The 21,037-nt window shown below is 40.8% G+C and overlaps 2 protein-coding genes across 5 annotated transcripts in view; one reads left to right on the forward strand and one right to left on the reverse strand.

Moving 5' to 3' along the window:
- The window catches only part of LOC109921182 (ellis-van Creveld syndrome protein-like), a 70,654-nt gene extending 63,194 nt beyond the window's left edge, over positions 1–7,460 (reverse strand). For all 3 annotated transcript variants that reach the window (XR_007262890.1, XM_048601093.1, XM_020521223.2), the window contains exons 1-4: positions 6,886–7,460; positions 6,629–6,748; positions 1,754–1,837; positions 993–1,225 (exon numbers count right to left, since the gene is read on the reverse strand). Coding sequence is in view for 2 of the 3 variants with exons in the window: in XM_048601093.1 (XP_048457050.1) it covers positions 993–1,225; positions 1,754–1,837; positions 6,629–6,748; positions 6,886–7,071 (623 nt within the window). In the remaining variant the exon portion in view is untranslated. The remainder of the gene's footprint in view (positions 1–992; positions 1,226–1,753; positions 1,838–6,628; positions 6,749–6,885) is intronic.
- A 253-nt stretch (positions 7,461–7,713) lies between these two features.
- Positions 7,714–21,037, forward strand: part of LOC109927406 (limbin) — a 161,807-nt gene continuing 148,483 nt past the window's right edge. For both annotated transcript variants that reach the window (XM_048605505.1, XM_048605510.1), the window contains exons 1-2: positions 7,714–8,274; positions 8,976–9,066. In XM_048605505.1, the coding sequence (XP_048461462.1) occupies positions 7,939–8,274; positions 8,976–9,066 (427 nt within the window). In that variant the 5' untranslated portion in view covers positions 7,714–7,938. The remainder of the gene's footprint in view (positions 8,275–8,975; positions 9,067–21,037) is intronic.

Genomic DNA, 21,037 nt, shown 5'->3' on the forward strand with positions numbered 1-21,037 from the left:
TTCTCATGCCACAGGAAAAACAGAAGCAGAAAATTCTGGAAACACGCCAACTCAGGCACCTGAAATATTAACTCTGTTTCTCTCTCTACAGATGCAGCCAGACCTTCTCCAGCATTTTATGTTTTCATTTACGGGTCGGTTAGCTCAGATGGTTGGAGCATGGTGCTAATAATGCCAAGGTCCCCATCCTGACCAAGTCGGTAGGTTTTTAGGGGTGGCATAGTTAGCACCGCTACCTTATAGCACCAGGAACCCGGGTTCAATTCCACCGTCGGATGACTGTCTGTATGGAGTTTGTACGTTCTCCCCCCTCCGTGTCTGCTTGTGTTTCCTCTGGGTGCTCTGGTTTCCTCCCACAGTCCAAAGATGTGCAGGCTAGATGGATTGGCCATGCTAAATTGCCCATAGTGTTCAGGGATGTGTAGATTAGGTGGGTTATAGGGGGATGGGTCTGGGTGGGATGCTCTGAAGGTCAGCGTGGACTTGTTGGGCCGAAGGGCCTGTTTCCACACTGTAGGGATTCTACAATCTATTTCAGATTTCCCACTTCCACTAATTTTGCTTTTGTATGTTGCAGTAACATCCAACCACCACTGGGGACAATAAACTTCTTTTACTTGTTCCCAGATTCTTAATCTTAATTAGAGAAAAAGTCATCTGCTCCAATTTTCTCCTCTTCCAGTTTCCCTTATTCTTTTACTTAATTATAAATATTATAAAATGCAAATAATATATAAATTAAGGACAGAATACATGACTTCACATTGAAGAATGAAATAAGTCTTCTCATTATGTCCTAATTAACTCAACTTCAAACTTTGTTTCAGCGAAGGTGGATTGTGTGGCATTAAAATTACTTTTACAAGTGCTGGTCCACTTATCCCCTAGCTACTTTCTTCCATTCACGTGAGCAATACATTTGACTTGATTGTGTACAATAATGAGATTTGTGCACACACCTGTCCCTAGTACACTTTTTGAAAATATTTTACCTTGTATATCCCAGTAATTCAGAAAAGAATGTCACTATCGGAACTGTGTTATTTTCGTTACAGACTGTTGTTGATGGTGGATAATTCCCTGGAAAGCAATTGTAATCTCTCTCACTCTTGAGATCGAGGAACTCAGAATCTGATAAAACAAAATCTTCTTTTGTTCTTTTGATGGAATCTCTCTGCTTCAATCCTTCTAATAGAGAGGGATGAGATGATCCATCTGCTAGTGGCTAGAAATAAAATACATGTCACATCTCATAACTTAGAAGTAGAACATCAATACAATTAAAAGACTTAGCAGGTCTGTCAGCATGTCTGGACAGAGAAAGTTAACGTTTTAAATCAAATATGGCTCTTCTTTGGACTCAATCCTACTGAGTTTTTCCAGCACTTCTTCAGATTTCCCACAACCATTGTTAATTTGCTTTTATGATTGAAAGATTATTCATTGACTATTATTCTATAAAAGAAAAGAATTAGGGAGTAACATCTTGCCCTAGAACTGGAAAATCTGCATTTTGGATTTGGAGTATTAAATTAGACAATTAAATTATTGGTTACATAATTCTTTTAAATTGTGAACCTAATATAAACTACCATGTAACCAGATTTTATAACTAGTTTTCTAGTAAATACAGGTTTTCAATCCAAAAAATGATAATCATACATTATCTATTAATTAATGCAAACCAAAACAACTTCCAACTCGATATTGCATTACCAGAATTGCCGCTCATTACAACAACAGTGATGCTTACCCTGAATTTTTGATTAATGGGATATATGACTCTTGCCTTCAGTGCAAAAGCAGCTATATTACTGTTCAATGATGTTTCATTTTCCTGTCAAATAAAAAACGTATTAGCCAGTCAAAATGTTTTGGTGAAGTGTTCCAAGTCATTTATCTTTCTAGGAGCTTAGGGTCAAAGAGAACTCATGCCATGTTTAAAGCTTAGTTAAATGCTCATATTTCAATATAAAGCAAAATGGAAGTTGTAATTACAAAAATAACTGCATATTCTGTAAAATATATTTTTTTCAGAGTCCAAACAACATTCAAACTTGAAAGAACCAAGGATTATTCCAATTATTTCAATAAGAAAATTTAAAATTTTGAGAATGCTATCTCATTTAACTATTATTTTGCAACAATGGATAGTTTTTTAATAAATTCCCCCACAACATTATTCATGATTTGATATTGTGCTGTTTTATAGTGTCAAATACTATGGACTCCATGGGATTAGAATAGTTAGGTGTTTTTGTTTGACTAGTGTGGATATGATGGGCCAAAGGGCCTTTTCTCTGTGCTGTAGATCTTGATGATTCTATGACATTTTAAAATGGATCTAATATATGATTGGAGCCTCCAGTGATTCTGGAGTTATCAATGTTTTGGCGTTCTTAATGTCTAGAGCTCATTTCCTGAAATTGTCTTGGTGAAAAGTTCAAATCCAGCTGAATTCACTATTTTTCTAGTGGATGGGCATAGACCGCAACTGGGGTCCCAGTTAATTCATGAGTGGGGATTTGGTCAAGCTAAGGGATGGACAGTGCTCGTGGAATTGGGCAGAGAATGCCAAGGCAAGTGAACCCCGAGACTAAACAAAATTAAATCTTCTAGTCCACAATGCACATTGTACCAGGGCCAGCCTGAAAGAAATTGTTACCACACTGAAATTGCACATCCGTTCATCAGAAGACAACCTGTAGATTTAATAAAGGACCCTATTGGCCTCCTGAACATCTCACTTTGCCTGCTCAAAAGGGTCAGGCTGATTTTCTGACATGGTGAGATAGCAGCAGGATTTGGCTTTGCAGATTTAAGATTCTGGATGTGGGTTCGACTTGCAGGATTGAGATACTTTGCAATAATTAATCACTTTGTTTTCATTAAGCAAACGAGAAATTAGATTATACCTTGTTCAACCGGGGTTTGTTGCAAACAGTTCTGTAATGAAGAAAGCCATAGGGTGCAGGTCAAAATCAAGGTCATTGGCTGAAAGGTTTATTGCTGTTTATCACTCAGGCTAATGGAAACTTAAACTAACACAGGTGAAAGTGCTTTTGAAGTTGGACACGGCTTTTACTCAAACATACAGTTATGTGTGTTTTGGATTAGTTGAGTTTTGTTACATAAAGTATGTAACAGGTCTATTAGAATAAATATAAATTTTATACCTATATTTTTGAATTAGATTCTGCAGTGAGTTTTATGGACTTTTAGTTTTTTTTTTTCAAATCGTTTTAGCTGCAGAAATTGGGACATCTGTGATAATAGTTAATCATCCGAAGATGATTCTACACCTCGACAGTCACAAATGGCCTCAATTGTGCCACCTTGTCTTGGTAAAGAACTCTGGCTTTGGAGAGCTAAGAAAGACAAACTGTTACAAAAGGGATTTATTTAACAAATTGATTGTTGTCTCAAAGAATAAATCATGAGACTGTAGGAAGTGATGTCAGTAAGATGCCCATCACTTTTAACTAAACCAATCAGGAATTGGGAAGACACTGCTAAGCCACCAATCTAAGATTAATCATGATTTATGTGTTGCTCGTGCACCAAAAAGCCAATGAAAGTTCCAAATATCTCTGATCATACAGTGGCTAGTGAGGATCAATAAGCCATGGTGCTTAGGTGTTTGATACACCAAAAAGGAAGGTCAAAGACAGAAGAATGTCACTCAACAGAACAAGACACCTGTGCCCAGTTTAACTGCGTCATGAATTGGCATCCCAAAATGGATCCACAGTAACCATTGCTTTTATTATGATTTATTTTACACTTGTTATCATAAACTGAATAAATTCTGTAAAACTTGTGAAAACACATTTGCACTGGGAATGGGTCTTGTAATTAATCAGGATTAGTAAACTTTTAGATTGAATTTTGAGAGAGACAGTCTACAAATGTCTTATAATAGAATAGGTCTTAAATTAAAGGGCACCCCAAAAGCTTATACACCCAGAGAATCGATAGTGACCCTGAGTCACTTCCATGGGAGGTTCAAATAAATGAAGGGCTTGTCAGGCACGTAATCTTCTCTAGGTGTTAGGACCCAGGAGGCAGAAATCCTGGGTGCCAAAAGCTGCTGGCCAATCCGCAGCTCTCCACAGCTGGTGACTGTAGCTGGTAGTGATCCAGGGATCACCAGTGGATCACAGACTCAGATATATGCTGGGTTGCTGAGGGTCAAAGGGAGCAACGCCCACTTTCACGACACCTGGTATCTCAGACAGGCACAGAACATCTGACAACATGCCTTTTAGGGTTTGCTGGGTGCCTTTTGGGAGGTACTTGAAGGTTGTGCGGTGCAGCTCATATTTAATCCCTCAATCACCTTTAAATTCCAGAGGGCTCAGGAATAATTGGTGTTAATTGGTTCATTAATGAGCCTAATCAAATCCTGTTGCTACTTTTGGCCCATTCTCACTTCTGATTTAATCAGAGGAGATTTTTCCACTGCTAGGAGAATAATATCCAACAATTAAGTGGATACAGCCTCCATGTTATGCCCCTGTGATGAATTAGAATTCATCAACAGAGTCAAGATTTAGTTCAGTATTGGTGGGTTAGTGGCCAGGGACAGTTGAAACAGGGAATGTGGATATATTTCAATCCAGTTTTAAAGTCACAGATGCTTTGTTTCATTTTATATGCTTATTGTACATTCCTATATCCTAATTTACAATATGTTAATTGCTTATGCATATTTGTCCTGCAGTAATAACAGCTTCTTGTTAGTAATGGTGTTGTGTTTCTTTGTTTACAACAGCTAAAAGACTTTGATAGCTAAGGATCAGATGGAAGTTTAATTTGTTAATTAGAACGTGCTCAAGTTTCAATACAGAAGCACACACCATTGGCAAATGCTCTTGCCTCCATAAGACTGGATTATGATGTTTACATGCACTAGAGATATTACATGTGATTTTTCTCTTTGTTCCCGCTGAGTAACACAAAGAATAAGGCATAAGAAAGAGGAAATGGAAATTGAGATCCACTGCAACAGATTTTTAGTCCCTACATAGTCACCTTCAGAATTTTGAGGGCTGGGCTTCCCCACAATGGCATAAGAATCATAGAATCCCAACAGTGTGGAAGCAGCCCATTCAGCCCATCGAGTCCACACCAACCCTCTGAAGAGCATCCCACCCAGATCCAGCCCACTACCTTATCCCTGTAACCTTGTATTCCCCGTGGCTAATCCAGCTGGCCTGGACATCTTTGGAAAGTGGGAGGAAACCTACACAGACATGGGGAGAATGTGCAAACTCCACACAGCCCGAGGCTGGAATTAAACCCAGTTCCCTGGCATCGTGAGGCAGCAGTGCTAACCACTGAGCCACTTGCTACCCTATGTTTATAGAAGGCAAAAGCCCAGCGTTGGAATTATAGTACTGTAGAATGCTGCAAACAACGTGGTATGAAAGATCAAAGGCCTCAATCATCCTCTCAATACTGTCTTGCCATTCATTAATCAGGGCTGAGTTGTATCCATGCTCTGCTTCCTCAAGTTTAGAAGAACAAGAGGCAATCTCATTGAGGCATTCAAGATTCTGAACAGGCAGATACTGAGAGGTGTTTTCCTTGAAGATTTAAATCTGGAAGATTTGGGGAAGTACAGTCTCAGAATTTGGACTGAAATGAGGAAAAATTTCTTCAATTAGAGCAATGTCAATCTTTGGAATTGTCTATCATAAGTATATTTAGAAGTGAAATAGATAAATTTTTGGTCTTTTGGAGAAACAAGGAAGATTGGCAGAAAGTGCAGGAATGGAGCCGAGGCAGAAAATCAGCTATTGTAATGAATAGCTGAGCAGGCTCAAGGGCCCTAATTGATCTACTATTTCTGCTGTAACATGTCATAAATTTAACTTTACCTATCTGCTTTGGTTCCATTGCCTGTAAAACAATGGCCTGAAAAACAAACATGGAATGCTGAGTTTCTTAAATTTCAATGGGCCTTGCGTCGAAACTTTCTATAGCCTAGAGAAGACTAATTTACTTAAAGCAATCCTGCTCCCTCTTAGCATATCATCTGGCTTCAGGTCCCTGGACAATCTGGGAAGAATTCCAAAGCAAATACAGAATGTGCTGGAAAAAAAGATCAACAGCATCTGTGGAGACATAAATGTTTCGAGGCTGGTGTGACTTCTTCAAAAGTTCTTCATGAGATCTGAAGAAACAAAAAAAATCATACGGACTTGAAACATTAACTTTGGTTCTGCTATATACATAGTTAAAGTGAAGAGAATGGAATACATGTCTCCCCAGTGCACAGCACCGTTTCAGCATTATGCAGTACTGGGCATCCAGGAAATGAATGGGATGGGAGAGATGTAACTGTTATGTATTAGCAGATCTTTTGCACTACTCTTGATGAGTTGCATGCTGGGTTGGTTCATAAGGGTGGATACGTGATGTACAATATATTATTCTCTGTCTGCCGTGATGCAGTCTCTCGGCATTATCACTATTAACAGTGGGTGGAGTTTAATTGCCTTTCTGCTTCTTTTTAAGACGATCAACGACTAGACAGAACCACAAAGTGATCGGATTACTGCTATAAAACTGATGGATCCCTCCCTGGAACAACGTAGGACAAGAGAAAACAAGTACCACCCACTTCATAATAAGGGGAAGCTCCACGTTTAGCGCCTCTTTCGTCCTCATTGCTTTTAAAACTCTGGCTATCATCGGAATATTCAGAACAGGAATCATCATCAGTCCCACTTGAACAATGTTCCTGAAAAATAAATAAGATTTGTAACAAAATACAAACCGTTCCTCCCGCTGGATTCATATGTGACAGTAAAAAGGTGTGTTTCACGAATTAGATCTTCCTTGTGTTGAAAGGCACATTCATCAATTAGAGCAGTTTACCTTCCTTTGCAAGGCTGGTTCCAGTACAAATATATAAAGAAGTACTGCACCAGCGATTCCCAGGACAAAGCCCAGCACCACAGCGATCGCCAGGAAAGCGGGATAAACCTGCAACTGACTGGAAAGGATGGTCCATCCGGCTCGGGCTGAACAGCTGGCCAGTGCAGGACTGCTGCTGGCCGCCATTCAAATAACTCGAACAATCTCTCCATCCCAAACAGCAAACACCCTCAAGACACCTTTGCCATCTGCAAACATTGCGAGGGAAGTAAGGGAGAACGTTTTGAGACGGCAATGTTTATTCCTCCATTGCAGATTATAGTGTTTTAGAGTGGGATCCACCTAATAGAGCCTCCTGGGTGGTCTTGTTTTTCTGTGCTCCTGGCAACCGTCCTTTTAAAATAGGAATGTTCTTCCCAATTAATGTTTAATTAAAAACTTCACTTGGTAGCGAATTTATTCCTTCAAACCCTCTCGCTCCCCTAAATAAAATGTCGAGGAAATGAGAGAGATTTCGGCTCATCACAAAAGAGAAAGTTTTCCCAACATAGCTCAAACTTTCTTACAACTTTCAGCACAGGCCAACCGCAGAGGCGGCTGTGGATGATGGACATTGTAGTTCTTTCCGACCCCCGCCTATTAGAAAGACACAGAGATTGCCGCGCTCCTGCACTACAGGTACCGGCATACGTCGCGCGGCCGCCGGATTGAAGGCTGAGTCAGCCACACAGAAAGCGGCAGAATTGTCCAATCAGAATCTGAATTTTGTCAATCGGGCCTATCGGAGTGGGGTGTGGGGGCGGGACATTGGCTTCCCTGGGACAATGGATGCTGCAAGAGGAGTCGGGCAGGACAATGAAAGATGAACTTGTCTCCCACACTGAATAACAGGGCTCTCCTGATGCAGTCACTCTGTCTAGTATGCAGGACTGTGCCGGACCATATCTGCAGTATATTGATTCCCACGCAGTGAATAACAGTGTAATGCTTTATCCACTTCTGTGAGCGGTTCTCCTGTTTGCGTGGTGAATCTCTCGGGATCTGTGAGCTGTGATGTGGATTGCCAAGGGGACCCCATTCGTAACATGCCATTCTGCCATCCAATTCAGCATCTCGCTCGTCCTTTTTACTCACACTGGGCGAGGTCACGAATCCGCAAGCGCCCTCCACCCCTTGATCAATGTTTTCAGGTTGCAGTCACGCGTGATTTGGAGAACTGGGAAAGAATTCCGAGTTCCGACAGGTTCGATCCATTTGCTGCAGAACGGAGCTCTTGAAAATGCCTACAGGAAATCTCTGGAGGTGCCAATCGCTGGCGTTCACCACTCGGCAGCTGCTTGTGGGCACGGTCCAGATTTGGTCGGGAAAGGGGGCGATGCTGTTGCATACGTGAGTGCAGATTTTAGAGAAATTGAAGTGTTCTATTTTTCAAGTGAATGCCAATTCTTATTATACGTTTAAGTCAACATTAATTCAAAATATTTCACTTAATATTGTCAGAACTTGCATTGCTGAATGGTAGGAATCGGTGCGTATACTGGTTCCACAATTCTTTGAAACACACACAATGCTGGAGAAATTCCGCAGATCTGGCAGCATCTGTGAAGAGAGTAACAGTTAACGTTTCGAGTTGTACGTTTTCAGTCCGGTGGGACACTTTAAAACGGTAACTCTGCCCCTCCCGCTCTCTCTCCACAGATGTTGCCACGCCTGCCGAGTTTCTCCAGCAATCTATACGTTTGTTTCAGATTTTAGCATTGCACTAGTTTACTTTGTGTCTCTTGTTTTCCTTGACCCATAGCTGTTATATAATTTAGTCCACTACTATAATCAAGACCGAACAATGAGGTTTATTGTGTTAACAATTTTGTGCATTTGGAAGCACTCTCAAATAATCTGTTTTTAATAGCTAATCAGTCAGCACTGTCCTCGCATACAGTACAAATGTCACTTTTCCCTTAAATTAATATTCTGGCAAACTGTCATGATGAATGCAAGACATAAACCTTTGACAAATATGTCTTTTCTCTTCATTATTCAAATGCTGAACTACTAAATGACTTTTAACATCATTACTTTTAATTTTGAAGTGTTTGAAAAATCAGGATTCATCTCTACACCGCAGACTGATGACAGGTTACTCAGATTTCATATTGTATGACACTGCAAACACGCATTCAGGTATGTGGAACTCGTTCTTTATTGTTTCTGCACTTTATGTTACCCATTCTTTCAGTGCAAAATTGCAATTCGATTCTAAATGCAATGTCATCTTTTGCAGATTTTTGTTTTGTCAAGGGCTAATATACTGGTGCTGTAGTTGTAGAAGAATGTTAATTTTTAATGTAAAGGAGCTAATCCACCCTCACAAACTATAAACATAAGATTAAGCATCATTGTAACATTGCATTGTTATTCAGACACAGAATTTGACATAACAATGACAGCGCAGAAATGGTCATTGGGCCAATGGGTCAACTGCTCCCATTAATGTTTTTTTAATGCTCCCATTATTTCTTTCTCCCTTGGATGCTATTTGACCTTTCTTCAATGCATTAATGCTATTCGTCTTATGTTCCCTGTGGCAGCCTGAATATTTTGCATCAGTGTTTACGGTGGAGAAGGATATAGAAGCTAGACAATTTGGGGAAATAAATAGTGACATCTTGAAAAATGTCCATATTATAGAGGACGTGGTATTGGGCATCTTAAAACACATAAAGGTGGATAAATCCCCGGGACCTGATCAGGTGTACCCTTAGAACTATGTGGGAGGCTAGGGAAGTGATTGCTGGGCCCCTTGCTGAAATATTTTTGTCATCGATAGCCAGAGGTGAGGTGCTGGAAGACTGGAGGGTGGCTAACGTGGTGCCACTATTTAAGGAAGGTGGTAAGGAAAAGCCAGGGAACTACAGATTGGTGAGCCCGACATCAGTGGTGGGCAAGTTGTTGGAAGGGTTCCTGAGGGATGGGATTTATAAGTATTTGGAAGGGCAAGTATTGATTAGGGATAGTCAACAAGTCTTTGTGCATGGGGAAATTATGTCTCATTAAGTTGATTGAGATTTTTTGAAGAACTAACGAAGAATTGATGAAGGCAGAGCGGCAAAAGTGATCTATATGGACTTCAGTAAGGCGTTCGACGAGGTTACTCGATGTAGGTTGGTTAACAAGGTTAGATCAGATGGAATATAGGCAGAACTAGCCATTTGGATACAGAATTGGCTCAAAGGCAGAAATTCAGAGGGTGGTGGTAAAGGGTATCTTTTCAGACTTGAGGCTGTGACCAGCAATGTGCCGCAAGGCTTGGTGCTGGGTCCACTGCTTTTTGTCATTTATATAAATGATTTGGATGTGAACATAGGTATGGTTGGTAAGTTTGCAGACGACACCAAATTGGTGGGGTAGTGACAGTGAAGAAGGTTACCTCAGAGTACGACGGGATCTTGATCAGATGGGCTGATGAGCCAAGGAGTGGCAGATGGAGTTTAATTTAGATAAATGTGAGGTGCTGCATTTTGGAAAGGCAAATTGGGGTAGGACTTTTCCACTTAATGGTAAGGTCTTCGGAATGTTGCTGAACAAAGAGACCTTGGAATGCAGGTTCGAAGTTATTTGAAAGCGGAGTCGCAGGTCAACAGGATAAGGAAGAAGGTGTTTGATACACTTGGCTTTATTGGCTATTGCCAATAAGAGTTAAGAGTTAAGATGTTGTGTTGCGGCTGTACAGGACGTTAGTTATATCACTTTTGGAATACTGCATTCAGTTCTGGTCTCCCTGCTTATAGCAAGGTTATTGTGAAACTTGAAAGAGCTCAGAAAAGGTTTACAAGGATGTTGCTAGGTTTGGAGGGTTTGAGCTGTAGGGAGAGGCTGAATAGGCTGAGACTGTTTTCCCTGGAGTGTCGGAGGCTGAGCGATGACCTTATAGAAGTTTATAAAATCACAAGGGGCATGGATAGGGTGAATAACCAAGGTCTTTTCCCCAGGGTGGGGGAGTCCACAACCAGAGGGCATAAGTTTAAGATGAGAGGGGAAAGGTATAAAAGGGACCTAAGGGACAACTTTTTCACTCACAGGGTGGTGCGTATATGGAATGAGCTGCCAGAGGAAGTGGTGGAGGCTGGTTCAATTACAGTATTTAAAAGGCATCTGGATGGGTACATGAATAGCAAGGGTTAGAAAGATATGGGCCAAATGCTGGCAAATGGAACTAGATTAATTTCGGCTATCTGGTCGGCAGGTCAAGGTAGACCGAAGAGTCTGTTTCCATGCTGTACAGCTCTATGACAAACATGAAGCAGACTAGGACTAAATGGGTATTTTTCAGGCCAGCAAATGTCATGATCACAGCAAATGTCAGTGTGCTACAAGATCACTGCTGGAGCCTCTACTCTACAATTCTTTTAAATGATTTGGACTAAGGGTCCAAAGGTATGATAGCTAAATTTACTGAAGGTGCAGAATAAGTAAGGAAGTAAGTAAGTTATGAAGAGGGCATAAGGAGCCTACAAAGAGGTAGAGAGAGATTAATAAGTGAGCTAGATCTCGCAAATGGAGTAGAATGTGGGTAAATGTGAAATTGTCTATTTTGGCTGAAAGAATCAAAAAGGAAGCAGATAAACTAAATAATGAGGGATTGCAGACCTCTTGATGCAGAGAGATCTGGGTGTCCTGATGCTTAAATCTCGGACAGTTAATGTAAAGCAAGTAATGAGGAAAGCTAAGAGAATTTTTTTTTGTAAGGGGAATTGAATGCAACAGTAAGGAGTTCATGCTTTAGCTAAACAGGTCATTCGTGAGACTGCATCTGGAGTACTGTGTACAGTACTGCTCACTGTACTAACAGAAGAATATTAATGAGTTGGTAAGGTAAGTTTTCAGGTAAGATTTCCTTGAATTATAGCTAGAATGAGACATTGCCTAATGAGGAAAGAGTCAAAAGGGTAGGTGTCTGGAGTTAAGAAGAATCAGAGGTAACTTAATTGAAACATGTAAGATCCTCAGGGGACTTGACTGGCTGGATGTTGAAGGGATGTTACCAATGTGGGAGAATCTAGAGCCAGGGGGCCATAGTTTAAATTATGAGGTTGCCCATTTAAATCAGATGAGGATTTTTTCTCTCTGAGCTGTGAGTCCCTGGAATTTCCTTCCTTGAGAGGCAATAGATGCACAATCACTAAATATTTTTAAAGCAGAAGTAGGTAGATTCTTCATTATGAAGAGACTGAAAAATTATCAGGTATCTGCAAGAATGTGGAGTGAATGGAAAAGCAGGCTTGAATGGCTGTTTGATCGTACGTTTCTCTGAACTCACTTTTAGATAAATAATGACTGTATGTATGCTGTGGTTGGTTCACTCGCTGAGCTGGCTTGTTAGTTCGCAGATGTTTCATTGCCCTGCTGGCTAACATCATCAGTGCAGCCTCCGATGAAGCGCTGTTGTCTTTTCCTGCCTGGTATTTAAACTCTAGGGTCCATTGGATTTGATTACCTCATTGCTGGTTTTCCTTCGCAGTGGTTTATATATAGGGTCTAGTTCTTTGTGTTTGTTGATGGCCTTCTTGGTGGAGAACCAGGCCTCTAGGGATTCCTGTGCTTGGCTTTTTTGGCCACACACACTGACCAAGTAGTGAATTTCAACAGTAACCTCCTTAACACCCACAAACAGAGTTGTGGGGAAACTCTATTTAAACGGGTGACAATACACTATAGCAATCCAGAACTATGCCAAAAAGAGTACCTCCACCAAGTGTTTAAGGACAGCGGATACCCGAACAACTGGATCCAACAATGCCTATCACACGAATAACACCAGGAAGATATTGTACGCCCTGACACACTCATCACGCTACTATACATCAAGAACATATCCAACTGACCATGAGACTCCTATGACCATTGGGCATCAGAGTAGCACACAAACCCACATCAACCCTACGCCAACTGCTAACTCGAACCAAAGACCCCTTAACCACTATGGACAGAACCAATGTAATATACAAAATTTCATGCAAGGACTGTGACAAACATTACATTGGACAGACAGGAAGAAAATTGACCACAAGAGTACATGAACACCAAATAGCAACAAAAAAGATACAACAATACTCAGTCATCTCCATTCACATGGATAAGGAGATCCATCACTTTGATTGGGACAACACCAGGATCCTAGGACTGGCCAAACAGAGACAAGCACGGGACTTCCTAGAGGCCTGGTTCTCCACCAAGACGACCATCAGCAAACACATAGAACTAGACCCTATATATGCACCACTGTGAAGGAAAACCAGAAATGACCCCAGAGTTTAAATAACAGGTGGGAAAACACAATAGCGCTTCATTGGAGGCTGCACTGATGATGTTACCCAGCAAGGTAATTAAACGTCTACGAACTAACAAACCAGCTTGTCAAGCGAACCAACCACAGCATCCACTACAAAGCTACTCAAGAACCTTAGGGACTGTATATATTTATGGCTGCTACATCTGACCTTTCCTGCAAGTAGATGGTCTTCTTGGTGGTTACAGTGTTGTAACTGTACTGGAACAGCTTGGCTAGGGGAGTGGCAAGTTCTGGAGCACAAGTCTTCAGTACTGTTGCTGCAATGTTGTCAGGGACCGTAGCCTTTGCAATATCCAGTGCCTCCAACCATTTCTTGATATCACGTGGAGTGAATCAAATTGGTTGAAGACTGGAATCTGTAATGCTGGGGACCACTGAAGGAGGCCGAGATGGATCATCCACTTGAAACTTCTGGCTGAAGATTGCTGCAAATGCTTCAGCCTTATCTTTTGCACTGATGTGCTGGGATCTTCCATCATTGAGCGTAGGGATATCTGTGGAGCCTCCTCCTCCAGTCAGTCGTTTAATTGTCCACCACCATTCATGCCTGGATGTGGCAGGACTGCAGAGCTTAGATCTGATCTGCTGTTTTTGGGATCATTTAGCTGCTTTCGCTGTTTGGCATGCAAGTAGTCTTGTTTGGTGGCTTCACCAGGTTGATACCTCATCTTCAGGTATGCCTGGAACTGCTCCTGGCATGCCCTCTGGCACTCTTCATTGAACCAGGGTTGATCCCCTGGCTTGATTGTAATGGTTGAGTGGGGGATATGCCGAGCCATGCTGTGCCAAGTCTTGAGTTGCTAACTCTCTGTGAAGTCTGTCCCATTTAGTACGGTAATAGTGCCACACAATACAATGGAAGTTATTCTCAATGTGGACTTTGTCTCCACAAGGACTGTGCGATGGTCACTCTTACCGATACTGTCATAGACAGATGCAACTGCAGCTGGCAGATTAGTAAGGCTGAGGTCAAATATGTTTTTCCCTCTTGTTGATTCCCTCACCACCTGCCACAGACCCAGTCTAGCAGCTATTTCCTTTAGGATCCGACCAGCTCGATCAGTAATACTGCTGCTGAGCTACTCTTTGTGGTGAATGTCAAAATCCCCCACCCAGAGAACGTTTTGTGCCCTTGCCATCCTCAGTAGTTCCTCTAAGTCTTGCTCAACAATGAGGAATACAATGAATTCATCAGTTAAGGGAGGACGGTATGTAGTAATCACAGGAGGTTTCCTTGTCCATGTTTAACCTGAAGCCATGAGACTTCATGGCGTCTGGAGTCCATGTTGAGGACTCCTAGAGCAACACCCTCCTGACTGTATGTCACTGTGCCACCACCTCTGCTGGGATATATCCAGGGATGGTGATCGTGGTGTCTGGGACACTGTCTGTAAGGTACGATTCTGTGAGTATGGCTATGTCAGGCTGTTGCTTAACTAGTCTGTGAGACAGCTCTCCCAATTTTGGCACTAACCCCCAGATGTTAGTGAAGAGGACTTTGCAGGATTGACAGGGCTGTTTCTGCCATTGTCTTTTCCGGTGCCTAGGTCTGTACCAGGTGATCCATCCGGTTTCATTTCTTTGAGACTTTGTAGCGATTCGTACAACTGAGTGGCTTGCTGGGCCATTTGGGAGGGCAATTGAGAGTCAACCACATTGCTGTGGATCTGGAGTCACATGTAGGCCAGACCAGGTGAAGACAGCAGATTTCCTTCCCTGAAGGACATTAGTGAACCATATGGGTTTTTCTGACAATCAGCAATGATATCATGGTGATCAGTAGATTCTTAATTCCAGACTTTTTAAACATTTATTGAATTCAAATTCCGCCATCTGTCATGGTGGGATTCGAACGCAGGTCCCCAGAACATTAGCTGGGTTTCTGGATTAATAGTCTAGCGAAATTACTACTAGGTCATCGCCTACCCGTCTCACAGCTGTATGTGGCCTCCTTATTTTCGTACCAAACAGTACGATCTTAGTTACTGAAGTTCATTGTTGATTGTGGGAACATTGGCACATAAACATCTTTCTGTATTTTCTCACAATATGTTCTGTATTAATTACCCTCTTCCCCACAATTTGTTCAGTTTCTCAAGCCCAAATTATTATTGCCAATTGTGAATAACAGTGGTCTCAGCACTGCTTCTACTGGACCAGCACTAGGCAAACTAACTACTTTTAATCTTTATTCTGTTGGCTGCTTTGTAGTCAGTTTGTATATAATTTAAAACCAGATATCAAATTTAGGTGAATCTCCAAAACAAGTCAACAATGATATTCTTCTGACTCAAAGTAATAATCTCCTACAACCTCTTCCATCGGGCAGAAGATATAGAAGCCTGAACACCTACACCAGCAGGTTCAGGAGCAGCTTCTTCCTGGGTGTTATTAGACTGATGAATTGATTCTCTAGCATCAAATAATGCTGATCTTGTTAACATTGACCTTGGCTAGCACACGCCCTGTGCAATGTAACTTGTATGCCTCAAAGTCTTTTCGTTCTGTACGTCCTTGCTTACTATGATCTACCTGTTCTGTTCATAAACAAAGCTTTTCACTGTACTTCGGTACAAATGACAATCAATCAATCAAACTCTTAGACCCTTGACAGTACATGAAACTTCATTTTAGACTACACTGCATGATACAAAAGTTTTTGCTGACATCCTTATGTATAAAACCTCTGTTTTCACTGATTAGCAACATTACAGGCTAACTTTTCTTTTGGGTCTTATGAACTAATGTGAAATGTTCTCCATTAATAATGAACTGGTTCTGAGGTACAGAATTATTTTTATCATGGTTTACCCAGGACTTGCTTTAACTTGTGCTTATTATTTTGGTCTCTATGTAAATTCAGGTATCTGGCATTAAGTTGAAAACATTTTAAAAATAAAATGTAATGAGAACGGGCGGCATGGTGGCTCAGTGGTCAGCACTGCTGCCTCACAGCGCCAGGGACCCAGGTTCGATTCCACCCTCGGACGCCTGTCTGTGTGGAGTTTGCACATTCTCCCCGTGTCTCTGTGGGTTTGCTCCGGGTGCTCCGGTTTCCTCCAAAAGACATGCAGGCTAGGTGGATTGGCTATGCTGAATTGCCCTTAGTGTTCAGGGATGTGTAGATTAGGTGGGTCTGGGTGGGATGCTCCAAGGATCGGTGTGGACTTGTTGAGCCAAAGGGCTTGTTTCCACACTGTAGGGATTCTATGAAGAACAACTACATTTTAAACAGACAACATTGTTCTATGTTGTGTATTTTGTCTCGAGTACCGTGTTCCAATTGAGTATGATATAGACATGGCCTAGAGTTAGATTGAGGAAAAACAGGTACAAAGAAAGCTAAAAAATTCAAATCTAGATTAATAGTTGTTTAGGCCAATAAATTTCCAAAACAAAGGGTACCTCGTACTTATAATTAAACACATTTTGACTTCAAGTTCTTACTGTGATGTATTTCATGTTTACTTGCACATGATTAACCTTTAAAACTGAATCTGTTTTAGGCTGATGTGCTGCATTTAATGGAAATTTGAATTCAAAACTGAATATTAGGTCTGCTTTTTACACACATTGACATTCTGAGACATTATTTTCTGTAACGATCACTGTGCAAAGACAACTGTTGATTAACTGTTTGGCGAGAGTGAAAGAGCAGGCAAACCATAACAAATGCCTTCTACTGAAATTTGATTACCAATGTTTACAGTGTGACAATCTTTGACCCAGAAGTAACGCTGTACAGAAAACTTGGAATTTCTATAAAATGTCTGTGGAATCTTTTTAAGAACTTTTGAAAATGATATTTTTAAGAGATTGCATCATCTTAAAGGAATCAATTATAATTTGGATGTGGGATAACAAGGTGTAGAGCTGGATGAACACAGCAGGCCAAGCAGCATCAGAGGAGCAGGAAGGCTGCCGTTTCGGGCCTAGACCCTTCTTCAGAAAATCAATTTGGCCTGCTGTGTTCATCCAGTTCTACACCTTGTTATCTCTGTAATTTGGATGTGTTTATTTGTGTCATAACTTTGGTTGGAGCACTCTTTGAACACGTTTTTGTTTGTCAATTACAGAGAATCAGTCTCTGACTTTATTATTTGCAATGAGGCAGATATCCTGAATTAAATTTTGAGATACAAGCAGAAACCTGGATTAAAGAGTAATTTAGACATAATCATTTTAGAATTGACAGTTCCCCCACAACGTCCTGTTTGTTTGTTAGATACAATCCACAAATTTATCATCAGAAAAATCTGTTGGTTCTTTTGTTGGACTTTTTTTTAGATGCTATCCAATGGATTTATTTTATTTTGCACAAATGGATGTGTTCTTTGGTTAGGTATATATTAAATAAAATAATATTACATTTTTGTAAAAAGTCATGATCCAGTGTGGGGGTTTGAGACTTTGTGCAGACCTTTTACAGGATAATCTCTCCAACCCTGATTTTGAAAGTCAGTCAGTTTCTCACCAAGGGAAAACATATTATCCCCACAGCCATAATACATTGAGGTGGTGTTAACAAGAACAGAATGGGACTTGCTTCCCTCAGTGGGTGGAGATCCTGCCCACTGGACTTGTTGGTCAATCTGATTAACCAGCAACTCCAAGCAGACATTCATGTAGGCTGTTACTGATCCTGGACCTGGGTAATTGGTGGCATTAGAAGGGAGTATCTGACCCTCTTCAAAATGAAGTGAACTAATGGGCTTTAAAGTACAGGCAGGGAGCAGGAATGGGCATGCTATCTTCTGGACACAAGGGCTTTGGCTCATGAAAGTGCTCTCATCTTTTTTTTTTAAACTAGCTTTCAACAAGCTTAATTAACTCTTAATTATTTATTTAAAAATGCTTAAGGTCTGCCAATTTTGACACACATCCACACAATAGCCCATTTTATGGGAAACATCTTGGGTATTGGTGGAAAGCTGGTAGGCTATCCATCAGACCTGTTTAATCCACAGTACCCTGACAAAAATTCCAGCCCGATTACTGTGCGTAAGAGCCCTATCACCTACCAACTAAACTGGACAGTTATTGGTTGCCAACATGCTTTAAAAGACTGTTGCCTAAAATTGCAATCATTGTTTCTAGTTTGTATATCTGTAATGTTTTGAAAGTTTAGCAGCTTATGCCAATAATAAGGTAAAAATGTGAAATGAGTTTTAATGCTGTGCAGCCTTTTGCATGTCAGTGTTGCTCCTGCTATCAAGTGGATAGACATCAGAACTGGTTACATATGTGCTGGTAGCTACAGTATGGGCTGTGTGTGCCTCTGCAACTATACCTAATGTGCTTCTGGTCAGCAGCAGGAGTTAAAGTGTTGTAATTTTTGTAGATAATAAGAAATACCTGTCCATGAGACTTGGCAGCCCTTGATCTGTGTGCAGGACCAACAAGAAGGAAATTAACACACGGGAGCTATGTTAACATAAAAAAGCCAAGCTGGCTGACACAAAAAAATCTCTGGACCCCTAGCACAATAACCAAACAGATACAGGAACTCTTGGGAGATATTTGCTATGCAGGCCAAAAGAGGTCTAGATTCCAGAATTCTGTATGAGTAGTTCAGGCAAAGATCTGTGTATTTTACCAGAAGCTGCAAAACAATGAACCCTGTGAATTCTCTGATTTAAATGGAGATTTTCAGAGTGCTCCAGGCATAGAGAAATTGCCAAACAGAAAATTCAATTTCCTGGGCAGTTACTTCAGAACATGCTATGATTTGGAATCTGCAGAGTCCCCATGCACAACTTGCAGCTACACTGGAATAACAACTGTCTGACCAAAATATCACCTATAAATAAAATTGACACCAATCTACTTTTCATGCAAGAGAATTCTAGACGTTCATTATTGATTGAGATTATTGTTTTCATATTTTGACCAAACTAGAATATTTGATCTTCTGTAATCAATTCTTAATCTCTACATTATATCACAATCAACAATGTGTTGCTGTTATGTCTGTGCTTGTCCAAGAAGTGCTGTGTTACACATAAACATTAATTTGCAATAGACAGAAGAATAAACTACCTTTAGGAAGTAACCTTAGTACTCATCTTATACACTATAATTATGATTATAAAAGAGCAAATCATTTTCTTTATATTGATTTAAATACTAGGTGACCATACAATGCTAAGATGAAATACAGTAGAAGAGGTATTTGCATGATCATGGTAGATTTCACTCTTGTGATTTCTGTGCCCTTGAGAACAACATTAAAACGTTAATGTTTTCCTTAATAGACAGCTTTCATTAAATTCCATGGTATAATAAAGGTCAGTAAAAATCACAAAAAAATCCATTTTAAGCTACCAAATCATTCTCCTTCAGTTCAGCTCTATATTAAGATAACTTTCAATTCAATAATGCATCCAAAACTTGAAAAAACTTCTATAAAAGCAAATATTTGGAAACACGCAATTAATCCAGCAGCATCTGAAAAGAGAAAAGACCTGCTCATATTTGAACTGCATTCCATTCTCCAGGATGAGGAGAAAGTATGTCTTGAGCAAAACAAATGGAGCTGGGACAGTGAGCAAATTAGAAGTCAAGAGTATGCGATGATAACACAGTGTAGAGCCGGAGCAACACAGCAGGCCAGGCTGCATCAGAGGAGCAGGAAAGCTGACGTTTCGGGTCGGTACCCTTCTATGCAATGGTATTCCTGTGATGTGTGAACCCCCACTATTGCCCATTGCACAGCAAAATCCAGTTGACATGTAGACGAATGCAATTACTTAATAACTGGTACAGAATTCCGATGCCTTCCATTGATTCCTTTCAAAGAAGAACACTATAAATATTGTTCTTCAGTTTTCCAATTCTACTCTTTCCTGAAGAATCCAGACTTTTCCTGCCAGTGGTTCTGCCAACACCACCATAATGATGTTGACCACTGGGGAATGCCCTACATTTTCATTCGATTGATGTTAGCTAATTGATTAATAATGATAATTACTAAATTATCGTATATTACCTGATCTTGCCTCTAAGTGTTGACCTTATATTTTGTAACTGAGAACAAAATCAAGGCTGACTCTTCCGTGTAGCACTGAAGGAATGCTTCATGTTTTGTATTTGCATTTTATTGAATGATTTGTTAAACCAAAGCTCCATATATCCTTTCAGGTAGACGTGCAAGATTTCAAGGCACTATTGGAAGGACAGTGAGTTCTTCCTCATATATTCTGGCTGTTAATTAACCCTTAAGCAGATTTATATGGACATTGCTGTTTGGGTCCTTCCTGTGACATTAGGCAAGAGGTTAGGCTGCTTTGGAATCAACTTTAGGGACTGAGTGAGCAGTACCAGGATGGAGACAGAGTGTGAAGACCTTATTTTTGTTGTTTGTAGTTTAAGAATAAAGAGAGATTGCGTGAGAAAGAGAAATCTGCTTAGGTGAGTCTTGGGTAAGGTTGAGTAATTTGTTCCTGGTCTGTTGTCTGTGGTTGATCAGGTTCGTATGGCAGAAGAACTCGCCCCCCATGGAATGCACCTCCTGCAATATGTGGGAAATCCGTGACACTTCCAGTTTCCATGGTGACCATGTATGCAGGAAGTGTATTCAGCTGCAGATCCTGATTTGATTGCATTGAACATCTGGAGCTATGGATGGGCCTTACTGTGGGAAGTCTGTAGAAAGCATGTTTAGTGATGAGGTTGGTTGGCTCGCCGAGCTGGTTTGTTGTTCCGCAGACGTTTCGTTACCGTGCTTGGTAACATCCTCAGTGCAGCCTCTGCTGACGCGTCGGTGTGTTTTCCCACCAGGTTTTTAAACTCTGGGGTCCGTTG

The sequence above is a fragment of the Rhincodon typus genome, chromosome 1 (genome assembly GCF_021869965.1).
Source record: "Rhincodon typus isolate 14 chromosome 1, sRhiTyp1.1, whole genome shotgun sequence".
Classification (NCBI taxonomy): domain Eukaryota; kingdom Metazoa; phylum Chordata; class Chondrichthyes; order Orectolobiformes; family Rhincodontidae; genus Rhincodon; species Rhincodon typus.